The sequence below is a fragment of the Chlorocebus sabaeus genome, chromosome 20 (assembly GCF_047675955.1).
Source record: "Chlorocebus sabaeus isolate Y175 chromosome 20, mChlSab1.0.hap1, whole genome shotgun sequence".
NCBI lineage: Eukaryota > Metazoa > Chordata > Mammalia > Primates > Cercopithecidae > Chlorocebus > Chlorocebus sabaeus.
The window spans coordinates 124,000,819-124,026,461 of record NC_132923.1 but is presented as its reverse complement, the minus strand read 5'-3'; the positions used below and the strand labels follow the sequence as shown (position 1 = coordinate 124,026,461).

At 48.6% G+C, this 25,643-nt stretch overlaps 3 protein-coding genes across 3 annotated transcripts; 2 read left to right on the top strand and 1 right to left on the bottom strand.

Moving 5' to 3' along the window:
- The first annotated feature begins 2,956 nt into the window (after nt 1-2,956).
- On the top strand, nt 2,957-5,690 carry LOC103225579 (PRAME family member 12). Its single transcript, XM_037995843.2, is given in 5 exon segments — nt 2,957-3,243; nt 3,633-4,011; nt 4,013-4,209; nt 5,130-5,170; nt 5,173-5,690. Coding segments are annotated over 5 exon segments (1,422 nt in total).
- Nucleotides 5,691-6,419: 729 nt separating this feature from the next.
- Nucleotides 6,420-9,445, top strand: LOC103225580 (PRAME family member 1). Its single transcript, XM_073008030.1, has 3 exons — nt 6,420-6,454; nt 7,498-7,917; nt 8,872-9,445. Exons 1-3 carry the CDS (start codon nt 6,420-6,422, stop codon nt 9,443-9,445), a joined length of 1,029 nt encoding a protein of 342 aa, XP_072864131.1.
- Nucleotides 9,446-20,666: 11,221 nt separating this feature from the next.
- LOC103225578 (PRAME family member 5-like) lies at nt 20,667-24,928 on the bottom strand. Its single transcript, XM_007980491.3, has 3 exons — nt 24,165-24,928; nt 22,906-23,484; nt 20,667-21,582 (listed from the first exon to the last, which is right to left on the bottom strand). Exons 1-3 carry the CDS (start codon nt 24,449-24,451, stop codon nt 21,021-21,023), a joined length of 1,428 nt encoding a protein of 475 aa, XP_007978682.3. The 5' UTR covers nt 24,452-24,928; the 3' UTR covers nt 20,667-21,020.
- Between the last annotated feature and the right edge of the window lie 715 nt (nt 24,929-25,643).

The window sequence follows — 25,643 nt, the reverse complement described above, 5'->3', positions numbered from 1 at the left end:
ACCATTCAGGCCATAGGCATGGGCAAGGACTTCATATCTAAAACACCAAAAGCAATGGCAACAAGAGCCAAAATGGACAAATGGGATCTCATTAAACTACAGAGCTTCTGCACAGCAAAAGAAACTACCATCAGAGTCAAGAGGCAACCTACAGAATGGGAGAAAATTTTTGCAGTCTACTCATCAGACAAAGGGCTAATATCCAGAATCTACAAAGAACTCGAACAAATTTACAAGAAAAAAACAACCCCATCAAAAAGTGGGCAAAGGATATGAACAGACACTTCTCAAAAAGAAGACGTTGATGCAGCCAACAGACACATGAAAAAATGCTCATCACCACTGGCCATCAGAGAAATGCACATCAAAACCACAATGAGATACCGTCTCACACCAGTTAGAATGGCAGTCATTCAAAAGTCAGGAAACAACAGGTGCTGGAGAGGATGTGGAGAAATAGGAAAACTTTTACACTGCTGGTGGGACTGTAAACTAGTTCAACCATCGTGGAAGACAGTGTGGGGATTCCTCAAGGATCTAGAACTAGAAATACCATTTGACCCAGCCATCCCATTACTGGGTATGTACCCAAAGGATTATAAATCATGCTGCTGTAAAGACACATGCACATGTATGTTTATTGTGGCACTATTCACAATAGCAAACACTTGGAACCAACTTAAATGTCCATCAATGATAGACTGGATTAAGAAAATGTGGCACATATACACCATGGAATACTATGCAGCCATAAAAAAAGGATGAGTTTATGTCCTTTGTAGGGACATGGATGAAGCTGGAAACCATCATTCTCAGCAAACTATGGCAAGGACAAAACACCAAACACCACATGTTCTCACTCATAGGTGGGAACTGAACAATGAGAACACTTGGACACAGGAAGGGGAACATCACACACCGGGGCTTGTTGAGGGGTTGGGGGAGTGGAGAGGGATAGTAAACACGCTTTACCTTCTAGAGGGGACCAGGACTGTATCTCGTCCCATTCCCTCAAAGACAATATTATGTTTTGAGTCTACAGTGTCTCTTTTGTAATTATTTCCTTTTTAATTTTTGAACTCAATCTGAGCAGAGTCTTCCAATCCTTCTGTCTCCTCCCCCACAAAATACCCACCATGTTTTGTGTTGTCTTGGTTCCTTCCCAGGGTCCCATTAGGACATCCAGTCCCATCCTGCCCAGCCCCCACCTCACTTTGTAATTTTGGCCGGATTTCCTCCAGAGAAGACTGGACCTTTGTCTTGAGATCATCACACCCTCCATGGTACCCTCTTCCATCTGAGTGGGCATATGATCTACCATGTGAGAAAGCATAAATCCCAGGTGACCAGTGGATACACAGAGATATTTATTCTGCTTTCTTAGGGATGAAATTACTGTCTTCTTAGAGTTGTTTTAGCTCTGAGACATTTCGATAATGTTTATGTGGCCAAATATCTCCTAACAAAGGTACCAAATATCTCCCAACAAAGGTTTTGTTTTTTTCTGTCAAATGCCAGAAACAGATTCAACCCTTTCCTGCATCACTATGAAGTCAGGAAGTCAGTCAAACTCTGTCAGTGTTTGTGGAATAAAGGAATAATGAGTTGTGGACTTTCACCCTATTATTTATACTTTCACTTTCATAAATGTATATCTGATTCAATCAATTAATCAGAAGAAAGTTGCAAACTCAATCAGGATTAACTGGGTGGAACTTCAGAATCTAATCAGACATCATTTTCTGATTGGAAGTTGGTTGTTGAGAAGGGGAGGGTGTGGTTAGAAAGGTCCATAAAAGCTCCCAAAGGTGCACAGAAGAGACCCGAAGCCCTGGCGCCTGGAGCTACTGCTTGGTTCTCTGAGAGGTCGCAGCACCCTGCAAAGTGAGTCCAGCTCTGGTAAGTCACCACCTCCTTAGGTTCATGCCCATCTGATCTGCAGCCAGCCAGTCAGGGACGGTGACATGCAGCCCAAGGTGGCAGAGAGAACTTTCTTGTCTGTTTTCAGATGAACAGATTTAGGCTGTGATTTTTCCTCTAAATGTAGTTTTGTCTTCGTCTCCCAAAATTTGATTTGTCCTTGGTTTTTGTCATTTCAAAATTCATATCGAAGCAGTTTTTTTTTTAAACAAAAGATATTAAAAACTTACAACTGGTTGAATTTTTATTTCATGACATTTGAAATTAATAGTTTTCGTGCCCTTAAATTATAGTTCATAGACTTGATGGCATTGTGATTTTACATGTTAGGCTCTCATTTTTACTAAAACCTTAAATATTCCATAGACCATTCTCAAGAGTGGAGTCTTTGTTCTGAACATGGGATCAATTTTTTCCCCCCTAGATTCCATCCCAAAGTGGGTCGTTGTGAGTCTGTGTAAGAGATCAACATTGGAACCTTCATCTGAGAGTTAGAGTTTTTATCCCCAACTTCCACAGGCTCTAGAATACTGTCACGGTGCTTTCACAATTTCCTGTTACAATTTTTCAAAATAAAAAATAATGGCACTGATTCCAAGGAGTCCCCTTAGTCTTCTGCAAACATGTTCATTGTGGGAACTGAGAATGTAGGCTGTGTGGGGCCACAGGACATTCTCATTCCATTGTTTTAGGGTGGTAAGTGACAAATATTTTCTTGAAAAGGTGGAGCTTAGCTTTCAGGATCCTCAGCAACGCTTCCCAGTGTTACTGAGATTTAGTGCAGCAATGGTTGAAAATGAATGGGCCAGTAGTCACCTTGTTCCCTCCTCATTGTTTGGAAGACAATCTTCATGGTACCAGCAGGAGCAGAATTACGGATTTGTGTCCAGAAAGTGCAGAGCGGAATTGGGGTGAACTAATTACCTTTCCACCTCTACCAGAGCAATGGCATTGGCACTAGGAGATGATGAAGTAATGTGATTTGCCATAAAAATCATGCTCTTTCTCTGAAAGTTTTCCACATAGATTCATCAGCATGAGCCTCCAGGCCCCAGCCAGACTCCGGGAGCTGGCTGAGCAGAGTCTGCTGAGGGACGGAGCCTTGGCCATCCCCACCCTGGAGGAGCTGCCCAGGGAGCTCTTTCCCTCTCTGTTCATAGAGGCCTTTACCAGGAGATGCTGTGAGACCCTGAAAACTATGGTGCAGGCCTGGCCCTTCACCTGCCTTCCTCTAGGGTCCCTGATGAAGTCGTGTCCTCTGGAGACCTTTGGAGCTGTGCTGGAGGGGCTTGATGCACTGCTTGCCCAGAAGGTTCGTCCCAGGTGAGGTGACCCAGCTGGCCAGGTGGGGAGGGCCCAGACATCCAGGGTAGGGCTGGCTGGATCAGAAGGAGTGGGAGGCCCAAGGGTGGCCCAGAGTCTTCTGATGTGGCTGGGGAGGAAGCTCAGAGAGGCCTTGGCCATTGTCCAGCTCCTCTGGGAAAAGACTGCTCACCATGCAGGGTCCACTGAAGGATCAGGAACCAGGTTCCTCCCAGTGGCAACTGAAGACACTAGCAGTGGGGACCAGGCAGGTTTCAAGGAGAAAGAGGGATGGAGAAAAGACAGAGAGTGGGAGAAGAAGCAGGGAGGGGAGTCACTGATGTCTGGGATGTGGATAAAAGCTCAAATCCTTGAGTAAATTTGGAGCCTCTCTTCTCTTTTACCCACAGGCGGTGGAAACTTCAAGTGCTGGACTTGCGGGATGTGGATGAGAACTTCTGGGGCATATGGTCTGGAGCTTCTGCACCCTCCCCAGAGGCCCTGAGTAAGAGACAAACAGCAGAGAACTGTCCAAGGCTGGGTGGGCAGCAGCCCTTGATGGTGACCCTAGACCTTTGCTTCAAGAATGGGATGCTGGATGAATGCCTCACCCGCTTCTTAGAGTGGGGCAAGCAGAGAAAAGGCTTACTGCATGTGTGTTGCAAGGAGCTGCAGATTTTTGGAATGCCCATCCACAGTATCATAGAGGTCCTGAACGTGGTGGAACTAGACTGTATCCGGGAGGTGGAAGTGTGCTGCCCCTGGGAGCTGTGCATTCTCATAAGGTTCGGCCCCTTACCTGGGCCAGATGAGGAATCTCCGCAAACTTGTTCTCTTCAACATCCACGTCTCTGCCTGCATTCCCCCAGACAAGAAGGAGCAGTTTGTCACCCAGTTCACCTCTCAGCTCCTCAAGCTGGGCTACTTCCAGAAGCTTTCCATGCACTCTGTCTCTTTCCTCGAAGGCCACCTGGACCAGCTGCTCAGGTGAGGAAAGGATGGTGAGTTTTCTGTGCAGTCCACAGCAGAACCTTTCTCTGTTACAGTAAACACCAGGGGGGTATCTACTATGAGCCAGCTTGTGACGAGGTCACAGTGAAGGGGACACTAGAATGTCCATGCATTGTCCTGTTGGCAGCTCTGTCCTAAAATGGGTGTCCCACAACCATCCCAATAAGCCAGCGGGATCTCCTGGGCTAGATGCTATAGAGAGGCTGCCATGCTAGGATGCTAGCAACTGCGGGTTCAGATCTAGTGAGAGTCCATTTGTGAATTCCTCCCGAGGATGTGTGTCTAAGTTAAGATGACGGGAAATAGGGAGGTGAAGAGGGCACTAAAGAAGAGAAAGTCCTTCACACCCCTCTATTTTAAAATATAAGGTCTGTCCTCACCTGCCTAGTGAACAGGCAAAATCCTGTCTCTCCCTCTGTCAGTAAAATGTTTTGAGCTCCAAGTCAGGTAACTAATGTATGGGAAATACATGATGATGGAATAGAGGGTGAGGGAGCAGGAGTGAAGAAGGGAGAAAGGATAGACGGTTTGCTGATGATACAGGCGTGTCAGGGACTCCTGCAGCCTGGCCACCCCAGCTGATGTTGCAGGATCCCACTTGGGTTGTTCTTTATGTCTGTGTCTCCACGGTGCTCCTGTGGCCCAGAGATGTGGTTTTCTGCCTGACAGATGAAGAAAGGGAGCCTTAGAGTTCATGGGCTTGACCCAGTCACCTGAGTGATGGTGAAGGACTGAGCCTCAATTGGGACTGTCCGGAAGGAGCAGAGTCTCCGTTCCCACACCCCGGGCGCTGACTATCCTCGGATGAGCAGAGCAGCCTTGGATTGTGGAGACTGTCATCTCTCACCTGAGGTCTTCCCACTGCTCTCCTCTAACTCCTTCTTGTTCTCTCCCAGGTGTCTCCAGGCCCCCTTGGAGATGGTCGTCATGACCGACTGCTGCTGTCAGAGTCGGACTTGAAGCATCTCTCTTGGTGCCCGAGCATCCGTCAGCTAAAGGAGCTGGACCTGAGGGGCATCACACTGACCCATTTCAGCCCTGAGTCCCTTGCCGTTCTGCTAGAGCAAGTTGAGGCCACCCTGCAGACCCTGGACTTAGAGGACTGTGGGATCACGGACTCCCAACTCAGCGTCATCCTGCCTGCCCTGAGCCGCTGCTCCCAGCTCAGCACCTTGAGCTTCTATGGGAACCTCATCTCCATGGCCGCCCTGGAGAACCTGCTGCGCCACACTGTCGGGCTGAGCAAGCTGAGCCTGGAGCTGTATCCTGCCCCTCTGGAGAGTTATGATGCCCAGGGTGCTCTCTGCTGGGGGAGATTTGCTCAACTTGGGGCTGAGCTGATGAAGACACTGAGGGACTTAAGGCAGCCCAAGATTGTTGTGTTCAGCACTGTCCCCTGCCCTCGCTGTGGCATCAGGGCCTCCTATGACCTGGAGCCCAGTCACTGCCTCTGCTGAATGCCTGACCATCGGGGTGGATATATTTAGAGTTTTCTTCTGGTCATTTGGGAACTGAATCCTAGGCCATGAGTGTATGTTAAAGGGAGCACAGATGCGCCGTGGATGCAGAAGTGGTGGGACTGGGGGAAAAGTTGAGCTGGAGTTGATGGAATCTTTAGAGATCTGTGTCCCAGAGAAACAGAAATGGGAATCTGAACTGCTAGAGTGAAAATCAGGTAGGAGAGACACATGAGAGAGTTACCTCTGCATGGATGGTTGTAATGAATCGGTCAGAAATAAAGGGAAACTGAATGGAAACTGTCTGGTGTCCTCCATGATTGCTTCACCTGGCTTAACAATGTAAACCTAAGAAGTCTCAAGTTACTGATGGAGGAAAGGAGGCACTGATTTGTCTGTGACAAAAGAGTTTCAGCTCCCAGAAATCAAGCCATCAAAATGGAATTTGATCATTTGGATCAATTCCCTCCTTTTCTTTACTTCTCTCTGGGCATCTGTTACCTTCTTGCTATTCTCTGTGACTACTTAGTGGGTTAATGCACATGAGAGACACACACAGGAGCATTCTAAGTGGAAAGTGAGTGTCAGCCACTGAAGTTCAGCCCCTTCTTCTCAGGGGCCCTCACTTCTGTCCAGATGCTGAGACCCTGTTCACTCCTAATGGGTGGATCCAGAACCCTCAGTTCCTGACCGTTACCTGTGCTGGGAAAGGACTTCACTGCCCAAGGCATGGCCCCTGCCCTGGAAGGGGAGCTCCACACTGTGTGAGCAGCAGCCTCAGGGCATCACCAACCCATGCCTGTCCTCATGGTGGGTAGTGGCCCTTGCTGAATTAAAGCAGTTGTGACCAATAAAGACATCCAAATTCCCTTTTAGCAAAATGCTTGCATTAGGTAGGCATATAATACCTATAACATCGATGAAAGACCTTTTCTTAACACCTCGCCTTTCTCCCTGTCAAGGAAGACTAGTGCATCGTATTTGGAATCATACATGCTCAGAGGGTGGATAACGATCAAGTGCCTGGGGGTAATTAGTGACCACACCTGTGCTGAAGGACCCTCCACAACACGCACCTAAGTGTAGAACCCTGCCGAGGACTCAGGGGCTGGTGCTGTTGGGCATGAAATAGGCAAGAAGCTCAGATTCTCTGTAAAATAAGGATGATGATGCCCGCCATGCTATGAGACTGTTGTAGGACCCAGTGAGATGGTGCATGGTCAGGACTTGGGACGGGGCCTAGCATACAGTAAGAGCTCAATACGTGCATCTTGTTCTCGTTTTCCCTCTCCTAATAGAAGTCCCAGCATTCTTCTATGTCATCTTCCATTCCTGATAACGGGGAGGCAGTAGGATCCCAGGGCAGGCAACGGGACTTAGCTGCTACACACCACCACTACTTAATTGTGATTCCCCCAAACAGCAGAGCCTCAGCAGCTAGCAGAGGGTGGGGTGGGCGGGGAAGGCCTGAGTTCATCACTAGTGATCTTGAGAGAAAATTTCCAACCCATGAGACTCATGTGCCATCTGCTGGTAGGTGAGACCATCTGTTGTAATTTATTGATGCAAAAAGGATGATATTGAGTGGTATCTCCAAAAATCTGCTGTTATGTAAATGTTTATAGAGAATAAATATGTATTTGTGATTTACATACAACGCATTTAAGATTCAAATTGAAATGTTAACATATAATAGGAATTTAGTGCTTTAAAGTATGTAGTGCAATATTTTTAAAATGCTTAATGTGGTTTTGAGTCTCAAATGAAATGACACATTCAAAATGAATTTTAAAGATCAATGAATAAGAATTGCTCTTATTGAAAAACACTTAATACCCCAGGATGAATGCCTGAGATACCTCTTTCAGTGGGTTTACCAAAGGAGAGGTTTAGCACACCTGTGCTGTAGTAAGTTGGTGAATTATCTAATGCTGATTAAATATCTCAGAAAATCATTGACATTAATCCACCTGAATAGCATTCAGGAGCTGGAAATCCGCAACATGTCCTGGCCACGTCTGATAAGAAAGATTCGTTGTTACCTGAAGGAGATGAAGAATCTTCGCAAACTTGTTTTCTCCAGATGCCATCATTACACGTCAGACAATGACCTCGAGGGACGGTTAGTCGCCAAATTCGGCTCTGTGTTCCTCAGGCTGGAACACCTCCAGTTGCTTAAAATAAAATTGGTCACCTTCTTCAGTGGGCACCTGGAACAGCTGATCAGGTGAGAAAGGATCGTGCACTTTCTCTGCAGACCACAGCACAGCCTTGTTTTGTTACAACAAACACTGGAAGGCATGTACTGTGTGCCAGTCAGTGGCAACGTCACAGTGAAGGGGACACCAGAATATCAACACATTGTCCCATTCAAGGATCCATGTCCTGGAGTGGCTATCACAGGATCGCTCCAATGTGGGCAGCGGGGTCACCTGGGGTGGAGGCTAGAGAAGGATATCATGTACAAGCTAGTTAAGTGGGGGTTTCAGCTCTACTGAGGGTGCACGTGTGAATTTCTTGTTTCAAGGTGTGTTTCAAGTTGATATGATATAAAAGAGGTAATAGAGGAGGCTATGAAAGGAGAAAAAGTGCACCAAACTTGTGCATGTCACAGTAGAAGCTCTGTCCTCACCAGCTTAGTGATCATGAATGATTCTGTCTCTAATTCCCTGTCTGTGAAAGGTTGTTTTGAACCCCAGGAAAGGTGATTGACATGGTAAATGCCTGCTTCTTGAATGGAGGGTGAGGGAGTAGGCATGAGAGTGGTAAAAAGTGATAGTTGCTTTGCAGATGCAGGCATGTCTGGGAGCCCCTGCCGGCGCGTAGCCCTAGCTGATGTCCCTAGACCTTGCTGAGTCGAGTTCTTTGTGCACACCTCCAACCTGGTACCTGTGGCCCAGAGACGAAGTTTTCTGCTAAAAAGTGAAGAAAAAAGGCTTTAGAGATTTTGCAGCCTTGAACCAATCACACAAGCAATGGCGAAAGGGCCGAGGCTAAAATGGGACTGTCCTGAATGATCAGAGTCCTCATCACGCAGCAACTTGCATGCGGACCATCACCACGTGATGGGAATAAACTTGTGTTTGTGTTTGGGTGAAGCAGACATTTCCCTTGAGGTTATTCCCCTCCACCTTCATCTAACTGGTGCCATTGCCCAGAACTAACTTCTTGATCTCCACAGGTGCCTCCAGAGCCCCTTGGAGAACTTGGAATTGACTTGTGGCTACCTATTGGAAGAGGACGTGAAGTGTCTCTCCCAGTACCCAAGCCTCGGTTACCTAAAGCATCTGAATCTCAGCTACGTGCCGCTGTTCCACCTCAGTCTTGAGCGCCTCGGAGCTCTGCTAGAGAAAGTTGCTGCCACTCTCGAGACCCTCATCTTGGAGGGCTGTCAGATCCACTACTCCCAACTCAGTGCCATCCTGCCCAGTCTGAGCTGCTGCTCCCAGCTCACCACTTTCTACTTTGGTCGAAATTTCACGTCTATGGACGCCCTGAAGGACCTGCTGCGCCACACCAGTGGGCTGAGCAAGTTAAGCCTGGAGACGTATCCCGCCCCTTGGGAGAGTTTGAATTCCTTGGTTCCTGTCAACTGGGAGATCTTCACCCCACTTTGGGCTGAGCTGATGCGCACACTGAGGGAAGTCAGGCAGCCCAGGAGGATCTTCATTGGCCGCACCCCATGCCCTTCCTGCGGCTCATCACCGTCTGAGAAACTGGAGCTCCATCTTTGCTGCCAGGGAAGGCGTGCCTAGCGGGGTAGATCCATCCAAAGTTCTCTTCCAGGCTCTGGGACACTAAAATCTAGTATGTAGGTGCAAGTTATTTTTCTTATTTCTTATTTCTTTTTTAATAATTCTAAAATTTTTATTTAAAAAATTGGAGACAGGGTTTCGCTATGTTGCCCCAGCTGGTCTCAAACTGCTGGGCACATGGGATTCTCCTACCTCGGTCTCCTAAAGTGCTGGAATTGCAGGCATGAGTGACTTTGCCCAGGCCACGTGTACAGCTTAAAGGAAGCACTGAACTCTTTGCTTCAGGCAAGTGCTCAGTACAATGGAAAAAACGTAACAGCAGGGAGCAAGACTGGAGGAAAACATTGAGGTGGAGTCAGTAGGACCTTCAGAGACCCGTGTCCTACAGCGTCAGAGACAGAACCCAAAGTTCTATAGTCATGAGAATGTTATCCCTGTAAAGATGGTTACAAAGAAATATCAGAAATAAAGAGAACCTCAGTGAACACTTTCTGGTGTCCTCTGTATTTGATTGACTTGCTTTAGCGATTTGTACATCAGAAATCTCTAGTTATTGAGTTACTGATGGAAAAATAACGCAGTACTAATTTGTCTGTGATTGAGGTTCAGCTTGAGAACATCAAAACAACCACATAAAATTAGATCATTTTGATAAATTCTCACCAATTCTTGTTCTTTTCTTTTTGTTTTATTTTTGGAGACAAAAGTCTCACTTTGTCTCCTCAGCTGGTGTGCAATGGTGCAATCTGGGCTCACTGCCATCCTTTCCTTCAGGGCTCAAGTGATTCTCATGCCTCAACCACTCAAGTAGCTGGGACTACAGGCACGTGCCACCAAGCCTGGCTAATTTTTTTTTTTTTTTTTTTTGAGATGGAGTCTCACTCTGTTGCCCAGGCTGGAGTGCAGTGGCGCCATCTCGGCTCACTGCAAGCTTCGCCTCCCGGGTTCACACCATTCTCCTGCCTCGGCCTCCCGAGTAGCAGGGATTACAGGCGCCGGCCACCACGCCCGGCTAATTTTTTGTATTTTTAGTAGAGACGGGGTTTCACTGTGTTAGCCAGGATGGTCTCGATCTCCTGACCTTGTGATCCGCCCGCCTTGGCCTCTGTATTTTTAGTAGAGGCAGGGTTTTGTCGTGTTGACGAGGCTGGTCTCAAGTTCCTGGCTTTGAGTGATCCGCCAACCTTGGCCTCCCAAAGTGCTGGGATTACAGGTGTGAGAATGGTCTCCACCCATTTTTCTCTTAAGTCATCTGTTTTTTTCCTTACTTTTTCACCTTTGGGGAGCAACTCAGTCGGGCACAAAAGGCTGGGCAGAGAGCAGCCCCGAGGAGATGGGCTTGGGGTGGTGCCATGCTTGCACATGAAGTGTGGTTGCCAGGTTCAGAAAGCAGAGCTGGGGCCGTGCTCCAGGGGCCTGGTTGGGAAGCAGAAATGGCACCTGGTTCAATGACCTGGCCAACTATGCGGCTACTGTGCCCGCCCTGCTAACAGTGCCAAGTTCCTGGGCCTCAAAGGGAGGTTCTGTGGAAATCCTCCCGAAGCTGTGTTTCCAAGATCTGCCCACCACAGGGGTGACCACAGAGCCTGACGCTCCCGATTGCTGGGCCTGTGAACCATGATCCACTGTTACAGACACCCCCCTTGGCAGGGTTGTGGGCCAGGCCTGTGCCCCATGTCACTGAGGCAGCAAATTGTGTCACCCATACCCTCTCATGGCTAAACGGGACCCGCTCCAGGTCTGAAGCCTCTACCAAGCCTCAACCTCACTCCTCACTGCGTGCTGTTAGCCTGCAATCTTCTTGAAAAGAGCGCAGTTGGGGCTCGTTAAACCAGACCCAGGAGCATTGGGTTTGTTTGTGCGGCGTTGGCCAGAGCTGCTGTGAACCTTCATCTCGCGTGTCCCCTCTGTGAGGAAATACAGAGAGAGGGCACATCTGAGGCTGCGTACACTTTGGAGCTGATGGGAGCCTGGGACAAGAGGGAATCCTGGTCCTCCTGAGTTGGTAGGGCAGTAGATCCAAAGGTGCAACAGAAGCTGCCCAGGTTGCAATTACCAACTGACATCCCCCAGTGCTCTGGAGGGCCCAGGAGTTTTCCCCTTCCCCTGCGGCTGGAGGTGCCTGCTGCCACTGCCTGGTCTCTCATGGCACCTGCTCTAATTTTGGAGAGGGATTGGGGTGGAGCCTGGATGCTATTGCCGCTTAGGTGGGTGTGCGCATGCTCGGGGCCGGGCTGAGTCCCTGTCCTGCTGTCTTGAACCCTCTGGACTTTGGGCACTGACCAGCATGGGAGGGGGCCAAGGACAGATCAGCCCTGGCCTTTGGATGCTCCTCGGTGTGTGCGACCTGGGTGCTGTGGGTGGTGGTGGGAGAGAGACAAACTCCTAGGCGGGAAAGTGAGGGTCCCTGGTCAGGCTCCACTGTCTAACCAGGGAGGGCCTGAAGCTGGTGGGCTGGGCTACCAGTCCTGCGGACCACAACCCTCCAGTACGGAGCTGGCCTCACGTAGATTAAGACGGCTTTGCACTTGGCAGACAAAAGTAAAACATCTCATGTCCCTGGCTGGGCAACTCCCCCAGGAGTCCAGCAAGAAGACATGGGGTCTGTGGACTGGAGGCTACTGGGTGAAACCTCTCATTTGAGGATCATGTTAAAAGTTGAACTTGAGACCCTGAGTGCCCTATGTCCTTCCCACTCACCAAAGATCCCCAGCTGAGCCAGCCCTGACTCCCCGACACAAGAGCCCAGGGAGGAGCTGGGAGAGAGGGAAATCCGCTGTGACCTCAGGGCACGGAAGGAGCCCTGACCTTTCTCTCCATGATACCTTCTCCCCTCCCAAGTGCCTCTGGCCCTGAAGCTTCCAGGGACCCGTGCTTTCCATCCGTGTCCTCCTCCACTCCCGCCAACCCAGCCTCTTCTAAAACCTCATGCATTTGTCTCCATGTGAGTGCCCCAGTCTCAGGCTCTGGCAGTGGCTAAGAGGCTGGGGGTTCCTGTACCTGTCTAGAGGCAGCCTCACTCTATGTGGCCCCATGTGGGTTTTTGGAATTCTTTCTACACAGGGTCACCTGCAAGTGTACAGTAGATGCATCATCTCAAGAAGAGCCAGTGTGGATGGGTGAGGACCAGGAACCCCCTCAGGCATGCACATGGAAAGATAGAGAGGGGTCCCGGGAAACAAAGGCTCGGGGGTGGGCCCTGGGCCCTTCTGTCTCCACTAAGCAAAGAGGCTAGTGAGTTTGGCCACAGAATACACCCCTACTCCCCATGGGTTCATATTCAAAGGACAAACTCCTTCAGACTCCCTGCTCCATGCACTCGAGATCCCCAGGGTACCTTGAGTTATGATATAAAAAGGAGACAGAAACCAGCTTTTCTCTCTCTGTTTTCAGATAAACAATACTAATGCTAATACTAATAACTAATACTAATACTAATAATTCTCCTGCCACCACGCCCAACTAATAGGAAGGGGAGTCATTGGGCGTTAAGAGTGTCAAATGTTCCAAGAGTGTCAAATGTTCCAAAATCTTCTCTGTGGTTTTCCCCAGAGTCTTCCCCTCCAGGGCTACCTGACAATCCTCAGCCCTGGACAGTGCAAGATTTTTTCAACCGAGGATCACTGTGCTCCTTCTGGGTCCATGAGAAAGTGCCAGGCAGCCTGATAGGCCCGGGATGGACTTACATCTAGCAAGACCTTCCCCTGGTTTGCAGGAGTAGATAGGGGGTCACTGGGATGACAGGGACTCCAGCCCAGACCCCATTCTCCCTCATTCCCTCCTGCAAAGTTCAATTCTCACAGTCCTGTGAGGCTATGACAAGTGCAGAGACAGAACTGTCCCACATCCAAAGTGCCTCTCTTCCCCTGGCCGCACGCCAAGGCTTCCTCCCTCTGACCTGTCCCTTGTGTTTGCATCCAGGGTGGGTGCTCGCCACGGACTCTCTCTCCCCAGGTCTCCCCGCTAGACTGCCTCTCTGCCCCTGGGGTGGGGTCGGGCAGCCACTGGAACCTCATGTAGACCAGGGCGAAATCAAAAGTCCTTGGAAACTCACAGCCCCACATCCAGGTCCAAGTCCTTTCAGGGTCTCAGACCCAAGTCCCCAGTTTATCAGGGATGTGGCTCTGTGAGAGTCAGAGAACCAAGTCCCCAACCCTGCTGCCATCTTTCTCCTCCACACTTAACCTGGCCCCCATCAGCTCCTCTGGGTCACTCCCTTTCTTGACCCTGTTCTTGTCCTTAGTCTCCCTGGCTCCATCCAGCCTGCAGGGAGTTCCCAGACCTCCCCGACCCCAGGCTGCTACAGGCACCTCCCTCAGCATCCACTGTCCGCTCTCAGAGTGACCTTCTCCTCAGATCTTTATTGGAGGAAAAAAGAGGACCAGCCCCTGGTCTTGGGAAAGACAGTCATAAATGCGATCTGGAATGAGACCCTCCTGAGGACTAGAGGAGGCCAGCAGGGCCTGGTCAGAGATATTTCACTGTTAGAAATGCAGAGAGGGCACACACCGCAGGCAAGGAAAAGCCCTGACTCAGAAACAGACACACTGCTTTCCAGGTGCAGCCTCACCCATTCTAAGACTGGGTCAGGGGAGCCTGGGAAGGGATGGCCCCTGTACCGGGACCTGTCCCAGGCTTTGCCAACAGCCTGGCACTTCTAGGTAAACCAGAGGAATCAGCCCTTCCTGTACAAGGTAGACAAGGTTCCCTCCCTCGGTCCTGGGTGCCACTTTAGGTCCAGAGTAGCAGCTGAGGAGCTCCCTGCTTTGTGCCTTCCTGGGCGCGCCCAAATCGCTCAGTAGAATTTGGGGAGAATTTATTGGTCACTGCTGATTCCAGGGAGAATATCTCTTAGCATTCTTTGTGGCCGTACTCCTGGGTGCAGGAGGGATCAGCTGACATTTCCAGGAAGCAGAGGACTCGGCTTCCCTGACAGCGCAGGCTTGGGGAGGAAAACAGAAGTTCAGAAATATTTTAGAAACCCCGATCAAAAGCCCAGGAGAAGCTTTGGAATCCCAGTAGAAATTCTGTGAGTGGAATTGAGGTCAGGCCGTCCCTTCAGATGGGCTCCGAAGGCTGCTCTGACCTGGACAGCAGAGGAGCACCTTCAGAAGCACAGGCAACCAGAACATGGTAGAAATACCCCCAAAAGGGCAGGATTCTCGCTGGGGTCCTGGGGATGGTGCAGAATCCCCCAAGGGGTTCATTTCTCTCCCAAAGTCTGCAGACACAGCTTCCACCATCCACGCTTCCAGATTGAAAAGTCTCCCTCCTTACGTCTGACCACACTGCTCCTCTCTGGGCTCTGCCCCAGCTCACACACTCAGATTCACTCTTCCCAAGCTGGTATTCTGAGGGAAGCCCATCATGTTTGTGAGTCATGATGCTTTACCTTCCAGTAGGAGCCAAGACTGTATCTGCCCTCTCTGCCCTCAAAGAAAGTGTGATGCTTTAAGAGTCTGTATTATCTCTTTTGTAATTATGTTTTTATAATTTTTAAACTCAATCTAAAAAACAGTCTTTCAATCCTTTTGTCCAGATGCCCACAAAATACCTGCCATGTTTTTTATGTCGTCTTGGTTCCCTCCCAGGGTCCCATTAGAACACTCAGTCCGGTTCGGCCCAGCCCCCACCTCACTTTGTAATGTAGGCCTGATTTCTTTTAGTGAAGCCTTGACCTTAACCTTGAGATAAATTACGCCCTCAGTAGTTCCTGTCTTCCACCCGAATGGGCATATGATCTACCATGTTAGGTAGCATAAAATCCAGGTGACCAGTGGATACACTGAGATTTTTATTGTGTTTTTTAGGGATGACATTACTGTCTTCTTAAAGCTGTTTTAAATCTGGAACATTTTGATACTTTCAATGTGGCCAAAGGTTCTCATATATATATATATATATGTAAATATATTTAAATCCTTCCCTGTATCACTATGAAGGTCACATGTTAGTCAAACTTTACCAGTGTTTGTGGAATAAGTGAACACATGAGTTTCTGACCTTCATCCTGTTATTAATTCTTTCACTTTCATAAATGCCTATCTAATTTAATCACTTTTTGAGAGGAAAATTGAAAACTCAAGCAGGGTTAACTGGGTGGCAGTTCTGGATCTAGTGAGATGTCATTTTCGGATTGGAAGTTGGTAATTGAGGAGGAGGTTGTGCTGAGAAAGGTCAGTAAAAGCTCCTGAAGATGCACAGAAGAGCCCGCAGCCCTGGCGCCTGGAGCTACCGCTTCGTTCTCGGAGAGGTCCCAGCACCCTGCAAAGTGAGTCCAGATCTGGCAAGTCACCACCTTTTTAGGGACATGTCCATTTGATCTGGTCTTCTGTATAGCAAGTCACAGTAATGTCTGGAAGACACTAGCACATACACTCTGGAGAGAAGTCTGGGATAAGGGGAAGAATAGAGGAGACGTTTGCTGTGTGTTTTTGGAATGTTTTGCATTGAGAATTCTCTCCAGAGAAGGGCTAAAGGGTGAAAAACAAATGAAGCTCGCCCACATGTGCCTCTATGTACCTCTTACCATGCTGGACTTACTTTTGTTTTTTTTTGTTTTTCTTCTCTTTGTTATGGTGTCTCGCTCTGTTGCCCAGGCTGGAGTGCAGTGGCACAGTCTTCAGTCACTGCAACCTCCACCTCCTGGCTCAAACAATTCTCCTCCCTCAGCCTCCCCAGTAGCTTAGACTACAGGTATGTGCCATCACACCCATTTAATTTTTGTAGTTTGAATAGAGACAGAGTTTCAACCATGTTGGCCAGGCTGGTCTCAATCTCCCGACCTAAAGTGATCCGCCTGCTTCAGTCTCCCAAAGTGCTGGGATTACAGACGTGAGCCACTGCGCCTGGCCAATTGCTGGACTTTCATGACACACATGGAGTAGCCACAGTATTACAAGGGCTTTTTTTTCCCATAATCCAATTTATTTCTATTATTGGTAGCGAGCTGCTGACATCCATAAGTTATCAATTTAGTGGCTATACTGATGACAAAGATTTCCATGCATCACGGGGTCAACAGCATTTGCTACCGAGTGCCAAGTTCCCTGCTCAGCAGTGGGACCCCAGGATGATCGAGACAAAGTTCCTGACCTTGAGCAGCAATATCGAACAAGTGAGATTGTCAAGAAAGAAAAAATCCTTGTAAAACATGCCATACCCCTACAATTTGGTAATCATAGTCCTCGGTATTTAACGAAATGGGTAAACTCACACCTGGATGTTTATAGCAGCTTTATTCATAATCGCCAAAACTTGGAAGCAAGCAAGATGCCCTTCAGTCAGTGACTATCCAGTCAGTGAGCTATTCTGAAGCCATAAAAAGACATGAGAGATTCCTAAATGCACGTTATGGTACAAGTGAAAGAAGGTAATGTGAAAAGACTTATCCTGTTAGGCATTCCGGAAAAGGCTTTTGCCTTTTTCTATGGAGATGGTAGAAAGTCCAGTGGTTGCCACGGGTTGGGAGTACAATGGGATGAATGGGAAGAGGACAGAGGACTTTTAGGGAAACAAAACTACTCTGCATGATGCTCTAATGGTGGTTACATGTCATTATCCCTTTGTTAAAATCCATAGAATGTAAAAACCAGCAATGATCCGTCATGTAAACTATAGACATTGGGTGATAGTGATGTGTCCATGTGGCTGATTGACTCTGCCGAATGCTCTGCACTGGTGTGGGTGTTGATCCTGTGGGGGTGCTGTATATTGAAGGGGAAAGGGGATAGATGAGAACTCTGGACTTTCTGCTTAGTTTCTCTGTAAATCTAAAACTGCTATAAAGAAAAAAAAAGGCCGGGCATGGTGGCTCACGCCTGTAGTCCTAGCACTTTGGGAGGCTGAGGCAGGCACATCACCTGAGGTCAGGGGTTCGAGACCAGCCCGGCCAACGTGGTGAAACCCCGTCTCTACTAAAAAATACTAATACTACTACAAAAACTAACCAGGTATGGTGGCACATGCCTGTAATCCCAGCTACTCAGGAGGCTGAGGCAGGAGAACCACCTGAACCCTGGATTGTGGAGGTTGAAGTGAGCTGAGATCATGCCACTGTGCTCCAGCCTGGGAGACAGAGTGAGACTCCATCTCCAACATAAACAAACAAACAAACAAATAAATAAACCTAGGGCTGGGTGTGGTGGCTCACGCCTTTAAGGGCTAATTCTCAGCAGTTTGGGAGGTCGAGGCAGGTGGATCGCTTGAGCCCAGAAGTTCAAGACCAGTCTGGGCAACATGGTGAAACCTGGTCTCCACTAAAAATAGAAAAATAATCCAGGTATGATGGTTCATGCCTGTTGTTCCAGCTATTAGGGGAAATGAAGCAGGAATATCACCTGAGCCTGCGAGGTTGAGGCTACAGTGAGCCATGATCATGCCACTGCACTCCAACCTGGATGACAGAGTGAGAACTTGTCTTAAATTAAAATAAAATAAACTCAATATTTTTAAAAACTGTAATGTTTCCTTTCAAAGCTAAAATTGTGTTATTCTAAATATATTTTAAAGAAGAAAGGATTATTGTTCAGTGTCTTTAAAATTAGTTTTAAAATCTCATTTGTTTTGAGATTCCAAAACAAGTTAAGTATTCTTTTTCTGCCCCCGCTTGAGACGGAGTCCTCCTCTTTCACCCAGGCTGGACTGCAGTGGCGCGATCTCGGCTCACTGCAACCTCTGCCTCCCAGGTTCAAGTGATTCTCTTTCTCTTGCTTCAGCCTCCTGAGTATCTGGGATTACAGGTGCCCATCACCACGCCCAGCTAATTTTTTGTATTTTTAGTAGAGATGGGGTTTCACCATGTTGGCCTGCCTGGTCTCCAACTCCTGACCTCGTGATCTGCCTGCCTCAGCCTCCCAAAGTCTTGGGATTGCAGGCATGAGCCACCGCACCTGGCCATTAACCATTCTTAAAATATCACATTGCATTCTTTGAAAGTTCTATATCATTCATATACATAAATTACAACACAAATCTTTATACTTAAATAGTATTTACATTATAGTAAATTATTTTTTTCTTGCTCTGTCACCGAGGCTGGAGTGCAGTGGCATGATCCTGGCTCCCTGCAACCTTCACCTCCAGGGTTCAACCAAATGTCCTGCCTCAGCCTTCCCAATCGCTGGGATTACAGGCGAGTGCCACCATGCCCAGCTAATTTTTTGTATTTTTAGTAGAGACAGGATTTCACCATGTTGGCCAGGCTGGTCTCAAACTCCTGATCTGAAGTGATTCACCTGCCTCGGCTTCTCAAAGTGTTGGGATTACAGGCGTGAGCCACCGCGCCTAGCTCATAAGAGGAAATTTTTAAAAATACTGTAAAATATAGTCCTTGCAACACTAAATTACACTATATGGTCTGATCTAAGAGCAAATGGCACCCGAGACCCACAGATTGGAAATTTTTATCTTATTAGGAATGAATCCAGTGCTGAACTGCCTGCCCTGCCCCCTGCTGGCTCCTGGGGCTCCGCTGTTAGGGGGAATCATGATGAAATTTGTGGTGACTTGAAGAAGCTGAGTCCCATTGCAGGCCCTGGGCTCTTGTTTCCTCCCTGTTATCAGGAATAGGAGATGAGATTGAAACATGGAAAACGCTGGGACTTCTGCTAAGAAGAGAAAAAAGATCAAGATGTATTGATATTACTATGTGCCAGGCCCTGTACCAAGCCCTAAACATAAACCATCTTATTGGATCCTACCAGGGTCCTGTAAGCTGTTGGACAACATCATCCTCATTTTACAGGGAATCTGAGGCTCTTGGCTAAGATCCCTGACAGCAACACCAGCCCCTGAATCCTCAGCAGGATCCTTCACTTGGGTGCCCATTATGCAGGCTTCCTCAGCACAGGGAGGTCACTCATCACCCACAGGCACTTGATCGTTCTCCACCCTTGGATGATGTGTGATTCCAAAACACGCTGGATTAGTCCCTTCCTTGATAGGGAGAGAAGGAAGGTGTTATGAGAAAATCTTTCATCGATCTGACCTAGCTTCCCCAAAAGATGTATCTTTTTAAATGTCAGATGGAAATATTTAAAAGGTGTTACATGCCTGTATAGTTTTAGTATTTTATTTAAAGGGAATGTGGCTGTCTTTACTGGCTACAACCAGTTCAATTCAAGAAGGGCTGCTAGTCATCAGGGGAACAAGCAAGGGTTGGTGCCTCCCAGAGGCTCCAGCTAATACACAATATGGACATCCCCTTCCAGGGCAGCGGGAATAGAGTAGCTCCTTGTGCAGTGAAGCTGACGTCCACCAACTAAGGCTCCTGGAACCATGTGGAGACTCACAAGGAGTGGCCAGGGTCTCAGCATCTGGCGAGCAGTGAAAGACCCTGAGAAGAGGGTGCTTTCCATATGGATTGGCTCAATGTTCCAGACCCTGGGTGTCCACCTAGTGTGTATTAACCCACTGAACAGCCACAGAAACTAACAAAGAGGTAACAGATGTCTAAAGAGAAGTGAAGAACTGGAGGAGGCCAAGTGTGGAGGCCAACACTTATAATCCCTGCACTTTGGGAGGCCAAGGCAGGAAAATCACTTGAGCTCAGGAGTTCCGAATCAGCCTGGGCAAGATAGCAAGACCTTGTCTCTACTAAAAAAGTATCCAGGCGTGGTGACTCACATACCTGTAGTCTTAGCTACTCAGGAGGCTGAGGTGGGAGGATCGCTTGAACCCAGGAGATTGAGGCTGCAGTAAGCTATGATTGTGCCACTGCACTCTAGCCCGGGTGACAGAGCGACACCTTTAAAAAACAAACAAAAAAATAGCTAGACGCAGTGGCTCACACCTGGAATCCCAGCACTTTGGGAGGCCGAGTTGGGTGGATCACCTGAAGTCAGGAGTTTGAGACCAGCCTGACCAACATAGTGATGAAACTCTCTCTGTATTAAAAATACAAAAATGAGCTGGGCATGGTGGCACATGCCTGTAATTCCAGCTACTTTGGAGGCTGAGGCTGGAGAATCTCTTAAACCATGGAGATGGAGGTTGCAGTGGTCTGAGATGTCAATTGCACTCCACATTACAGCCTGGGCAACAAAAGTGAAACTCTGTCTCAAAAAAAAAAAAAAGGAAGGAAATGGATTAAAATAACCAAATTTCATTTAAATGCCTTGATTTTCTGGGGCTGCATCTTATTGATTGGACAACTCTGCCTTTTTTTCCCATCAATAACTGAAGATTCCTGGGGCTTAAACTGGAAAGCAGGTTACTTGACAACAGAGGGCACCAGAGAGTTTCCACTTAGTTTCCTTTTATTTCTGACTGTTTCTCTACAACCATCCATGGAAGGGGAACTCCCTCATGTATTCTCAAGCCTGAATTCCACTCTAGACATTCCCATTCCCATTTTTGACTCTATAGGACACAGGTCCCCAAAGTCCCATTGAATCCATGTCAACATTTCCCCCAAGTCCGGCCCCTGCTTGATCACCTTTCCTTTCCCACTTCAGAGCCGGTGTCTGAAACGGTGGTTTCTGTGCTCCCTTTAGGATGTTATGTAAGACCTAGGTTTTAATTTCCAAGTGTCCAGAAGAAAGCATTTGATATATCCACCCAAATAGGCAGGTGTTCAACAGCAGCGTTGATCTACCTCCAGGCCATAAAATGTCCTGTTGCCACAGTCAGCGCAGTAGTCAGTACAGAACAAGATCCTCTTGGGGTGCCGTAAGTCCCTCACTCTCCCCATCAGCTCAGCCCGAAGTTGGGCAAATCTGCTTCGGCAGAGAGTACCACCAGCATCATAACTCTCCCGCGGGGCAATATGCAGCTCCAGGCATAAGTTGTTGAGTCTGATTGTGTGGCACAGCAGGTTCTCCAGGGTGGCCATGGAGATGGGATTTCCACAGAAGCTGAAGGTGGTGAGCTCAAAGCAGCGGCTCAGGGCAGGCAGGATGGTGTTGACTTGGGAGTCTACGATGCCACAATCATCTAAGCCCAGGTACTCAAGGGTGCCTGCGACTTTTTCTAGCAGAATTTGGAGAGGAACAAGACTGACATTGGCCAGTCTGACGCCCCTCAGGTCCAGGGTGTTCAGCTGACTGACACTCGGGCACTGGGACAGATGCCTCAAGTCAGATTCCAAAAGCACACAGTTAGTTATTGCGAGGATCTTTAACGGGGTCTTCAGACAGCTGGGGAGAGAGAGCAAGAAGTTAGTTCTGGAGAATCATAGGGGTGAGTGGAGGGTGGTGGAGAATGTCAAGGTGAAGGATGAAGACCATTTTGCCCAAGCCCAGGGTCATTCTGATTGTCTGGTCAGCACTTAGGATGCTGCGTGACGAAGAGCTTTGTCATTGAGGTCACTTCCATTTTGGGCCCGGAGCAGTAACTCACGCCTGTCATCCCGGAATTTGGGAGGCTGAGACTGGCGGATTACTTGAAGTCAGGAGTTTGAGACCAGCCTGGCGATCATGCCAAAACCCCCTCTCTACTAAAAATGCAAAAATTAGCCAAGTGTGGTGGCTGGTGCTACAATTCCAGCTACTTGGGAGGCTGAGGCAGGAGAATCGCTGGAACCTAGGAGGTGGAGGTTGCAGAGAGCAGAAATCCTGCCACTGCACTCCAGCCTGGGTGACAGGGTGAGACTATGTATAAGAAAAAAAAAAAATCCATTTGAGGCTGAGTCGTTTCACCATCATTTATGGAATGGATCAAGTTCACAGAATCCCTAAAGCTCCCTTTCCTCGTCTGTCAGGCAGAAAACTACATCTCTGGACCACACGAGCCCAGTGGAGATGCAGGCAGAAGGGACAAACCCAGACTGGATCCTGCAACATCAGCTGGGATGGGCAGGCTGCACGCGTCCCTGACACGCCTGTATCATCAGCAAGCCATCTATCACTTTCACCACTCTTTGTGCCTGCTCCCTGACCCTCTGTTTCAGAATCATGCATTTCCTAGGTAATTAATTTACCTGGAGCTCAAAGCAACCTATTACAACAGGGATAGAGATGGGATCATTAGTGTTTACCAAGCTGTGGGGCACAAGGCTGATATTCTGAAATGTGCAGGTTTGCTGAGCATCCCCCTCTTCGGTGCCCACTTCACTTCCCCACTTCCCATCATCTCCTCAAAAATTATCTTGTTGGCTGGGCGCGGTGGCTCACGCCTATAATCCCAGCACTTTGGGACCCCAAGGCGGGTCGATCACCTGAGGTCAGGAGTTTGCAGATAGCCTGGTCAACGTGGTGACACCCTGTCTCTACTTAAAATGTAAAAATTAGCCAGGTGTGGTAGCCCAGGTATGTAATCCCAGATACCTCACCTGCCTCTATTGGGATGGTTGTGTGAAACCCATTTCAGGACAGACCCACCAACGGGACAATACGTGGACATTCTAGTGTCCCCTTCACTGTTACATCCTCATGGGCTGACTCACAGTAGATGCCCACTAGCGTTTACTGTAACATAGGCTCTGCTGTGGTCTGCAGAGAAAGCTCACCCCCCTCCCTCACCTGAGCAGCTGGTCCAGGTGGCCTTCGAGGAAAGAAACAGAGTTCATATAAAGCTTTTGGAGGTAGTGCAGCTTGAGGAACTGAGAGGTGAACTGGGTAACAAACTCCTTCTGCTTTGTGGAAACGTAGTGAGAGACGTCCACGTGGGAGAGACTGAGCTTCTGAAGATTCCTCATCTGGCCCAGGTATGGGGTAAACTGTGTCAGGATGGGCAGTATCCAACTGCAATTCACTTCCACCTCCTGGATACAGTCCAGGTTCACCATTTTCAGGATGTTTCTGATATTGTGGAAGGGCATTCCCAAAATTTTCAGCTTCTTACAGCACAGGTGTAGTAAACCTTCCCTCTGCTTGACCCACAGGAGGAGGCAGGTGAGATATTCATCCAGAGTCCTGGTCTGGAGGCAAAGGTCTATGAGCACAGTGAAGGGCTGCTGTTCTCTCATTCTTGGACAGTCCTGCACTGGTTTTCTGTTCCTCATGGCATTGGGGAAGCACCCATGGGCCATGGCTTCAGACCAAACCATCCAGAAGTTCTCACTGACATCCTGTAAATCCAGCACTTGAAGCTTCCACCGCCTGTGGGAAAATAGAGGCGAGGCTGAGAATGTAAGGACTCACTTCTGAACTTATACTCCACATCCCGGATAGCAGCTGCTCCCCTCCCTGCTTCTTCTCCCTCTCTCTGACTGTTTTCCACCCTGTTTTCCCCTTGGATCCTGCCCAGTTCCACTTTTTTTTTTTTTTGAGATGAATTTTCCCTGTCACCCATGCTGGAGTGCAGTGGTGTGATCTCAGCTGACTGCAGCCTCCACCTCCCAGGTTCAAATGATTTTCCTGCCTCAACCTCACAAGTGTCTGGGATTACAGGCTCCCACCACCATGCCCAGCTAATTTTTGTATTTTTAGTAGAGTCGGGGTTTGACCATGTTGGAGAGGCTGGGCTCGAACTCCTGATCCTACGTGATCTGCCTGCCTTGGCCTCCCAATGTGCTGGGATTACATTGTGAGCCACCATGCACGGCCCAGTTCTCATTTTTCGTGGTTCCTTTCAGTGCCACTAGAGGAGAGGTTTCTGTTACCTCCATGGACGCTGGGTGGTGAGCAGTCCTTTCCCTGAGGAGCTGCGGAATGGCCAAGGCCTCTCTGAGCTTTCCCACCAGCGCCATCCCCTCTTGGGCCTCCCCACTTCTCATGATCCATCTAGTCCTTCTCTGGACACCTGGGCCCTCCCCACCAGCCCACCTGGGCCACCTCACCTGAGATGAACCCCCTGGGTAAGCAGTGCATCAAGTCCATCAAGCACAGCTTGGAAGGTCTCCAGACAAACAATCTTTATCAGAGGCCTCAGAGGGAGGCGGTGGAAGGGCCAGGCCTGCACCATCAGCTTCAGGGCCTCACAGCGTCTCCTGCTGAAGGCTTCCATGAACAGGGGAGGAAAAAGTTCCGTGGGCAGCTCCTCCAGGGTGGAGATGGTCAAGGCCTGGTCCCTCAGCAGGCTCCGCCCCGCCAGCTCCAGAAGTCTGGATGGAGTCCGGACGCTCATCTTCACCAATCTGCATGGAAAATTCCACAGGACAAGTCCAGAGAAAAGGCATCACTCTCAGGCCAAGCCCCTGCAATCTCATCTTCTCCCAGGGCCAAAGTCACCGCTCTGGCGAGGGTGAAAGAGTCCTCAGTTTACTCCAATTCTACTCTGTACTCAGTGGCCACAAAGCCAGCCTTCTGCCTCTGCTGCATCAGCATGAGCGTCTCCCAAGCAGTGAGGAGGCAGGACCCGCACTAGCCCTTCCCCTCTATCCAGTGCTCCAGCCAGTGACTAGTGAGCATGGAGGAACCTGAAAGTTCATCCCTCCGACCTTTGGGGGAAATTTCTAATTACTCAAGATTCTAAAACAATGGGAATGGGAGTGTCACAAGCCTACATGCCTATATTCCCAGTTCCTCCAAATTAGCTGGTTGGGAACATTCATGGAGCACCCCTAGAACGGTTTCTATGTGTTTTCTTTTAATTATTTAAGCTTTCTTTCTCTTTCTCTCTTTCTTCTTTCCTCCTTTCCCTCTTTCCCTCCCTTCTTTTTTCCCTCTCTTCTTCCTTTCTTTCTTTCTCTCTCTCTTTCCTTCCTTCCCTCCCTCTCTTCTTCCTTCTTCCCTTTCTTCCCTCCCTCCCTCCCTCCCTCCTTCCTTCCTTCCTTCCTTCCTTCCTTCCTTGCTTCCTTCTCTCCATCCCTCCTTCTCTTCTTTCTTTCTCTCTCTCTCTTTCTCTTTCTTTCTCTTTCTTTCGTTCTGACAGCGTCTTGCTCTGTCACCCAGGCTGGAGTTCAGTGCTGGGATCTCCACTCAGTGCAGCTTTGACCTCCCAGACTCAGAGGATTCTTCCACCTCAGGTTCCCAAGTACCTGGGACCACGGGCATGCATCACCATGACCAGCTAATCTTTTAATTTTTGACTGTTTGTAAAGACAGTGCATTTTGTTGTGTTGTCCAGTCTGGTCTTGAACTCCTAGAATGAAACAATCCACCCGCCTTGGCCTCCCAAAGTGCTGGGATTACAGGTGTGAGCCTCCACCCCAGCCTCATTATTGAAAATTTCAGTGAGAAGCTTTGAAATCTATGTGACATTGTTGTGCATCATTTACAAGACAGATGTTCCCAATACACACCTTTTACACATATTAAAAATGAACCACTTTGGCTGTGCACGGTGACTCACACCTGTAATCCCAGCACTTTGGGAG

Bases quoted from the DNA above. Each gene is read 5' to 3' on its own strand.
- LOC103225580 (XM_073008030.1), top strand. From the start codon at position 6,420: ATGGCCCCTGCCCTGGAAGGGGAGCTCCACACTGT. The intron at 6,455-7,497 runs GTGAGCAGCAGC...TCAATGAATAAG, and splicing joins GAAGGGGAGCTCCACACTGT to AATTGCTCTTATTGAAAAAC. The intron at 7,918-8,871 runs GTGAGAAAGGAT...TGATCTCCACAG, and splicing joins CACCTGGAACAGCTGATCAG to GTGCCTCCAGAGCCCCTTGG.
- LOC103225578 (XM_007980491.3), bottom strand. From the start codon at position 24,451: ATGAGCGTCCGGACTCCATCCAGACTTCTGGAGCTGGCGGGGCGGAGC. The intron at 23,485-24,164 runs GTGAGGTGGCCC...ATTTTCCCACAG, and splicing joins ACCCAGGGGGTTCATCTCAG to GCGGTGGAAGCTTCAAGTGC. The intron at 21,583-22,905 runs GTGAGGGAGGGG...CTCTCTCCCCAG, and splicing joins CACCTGGACCAGCTGCTCAG to CTGTCTGAAGACCCCGTTAA.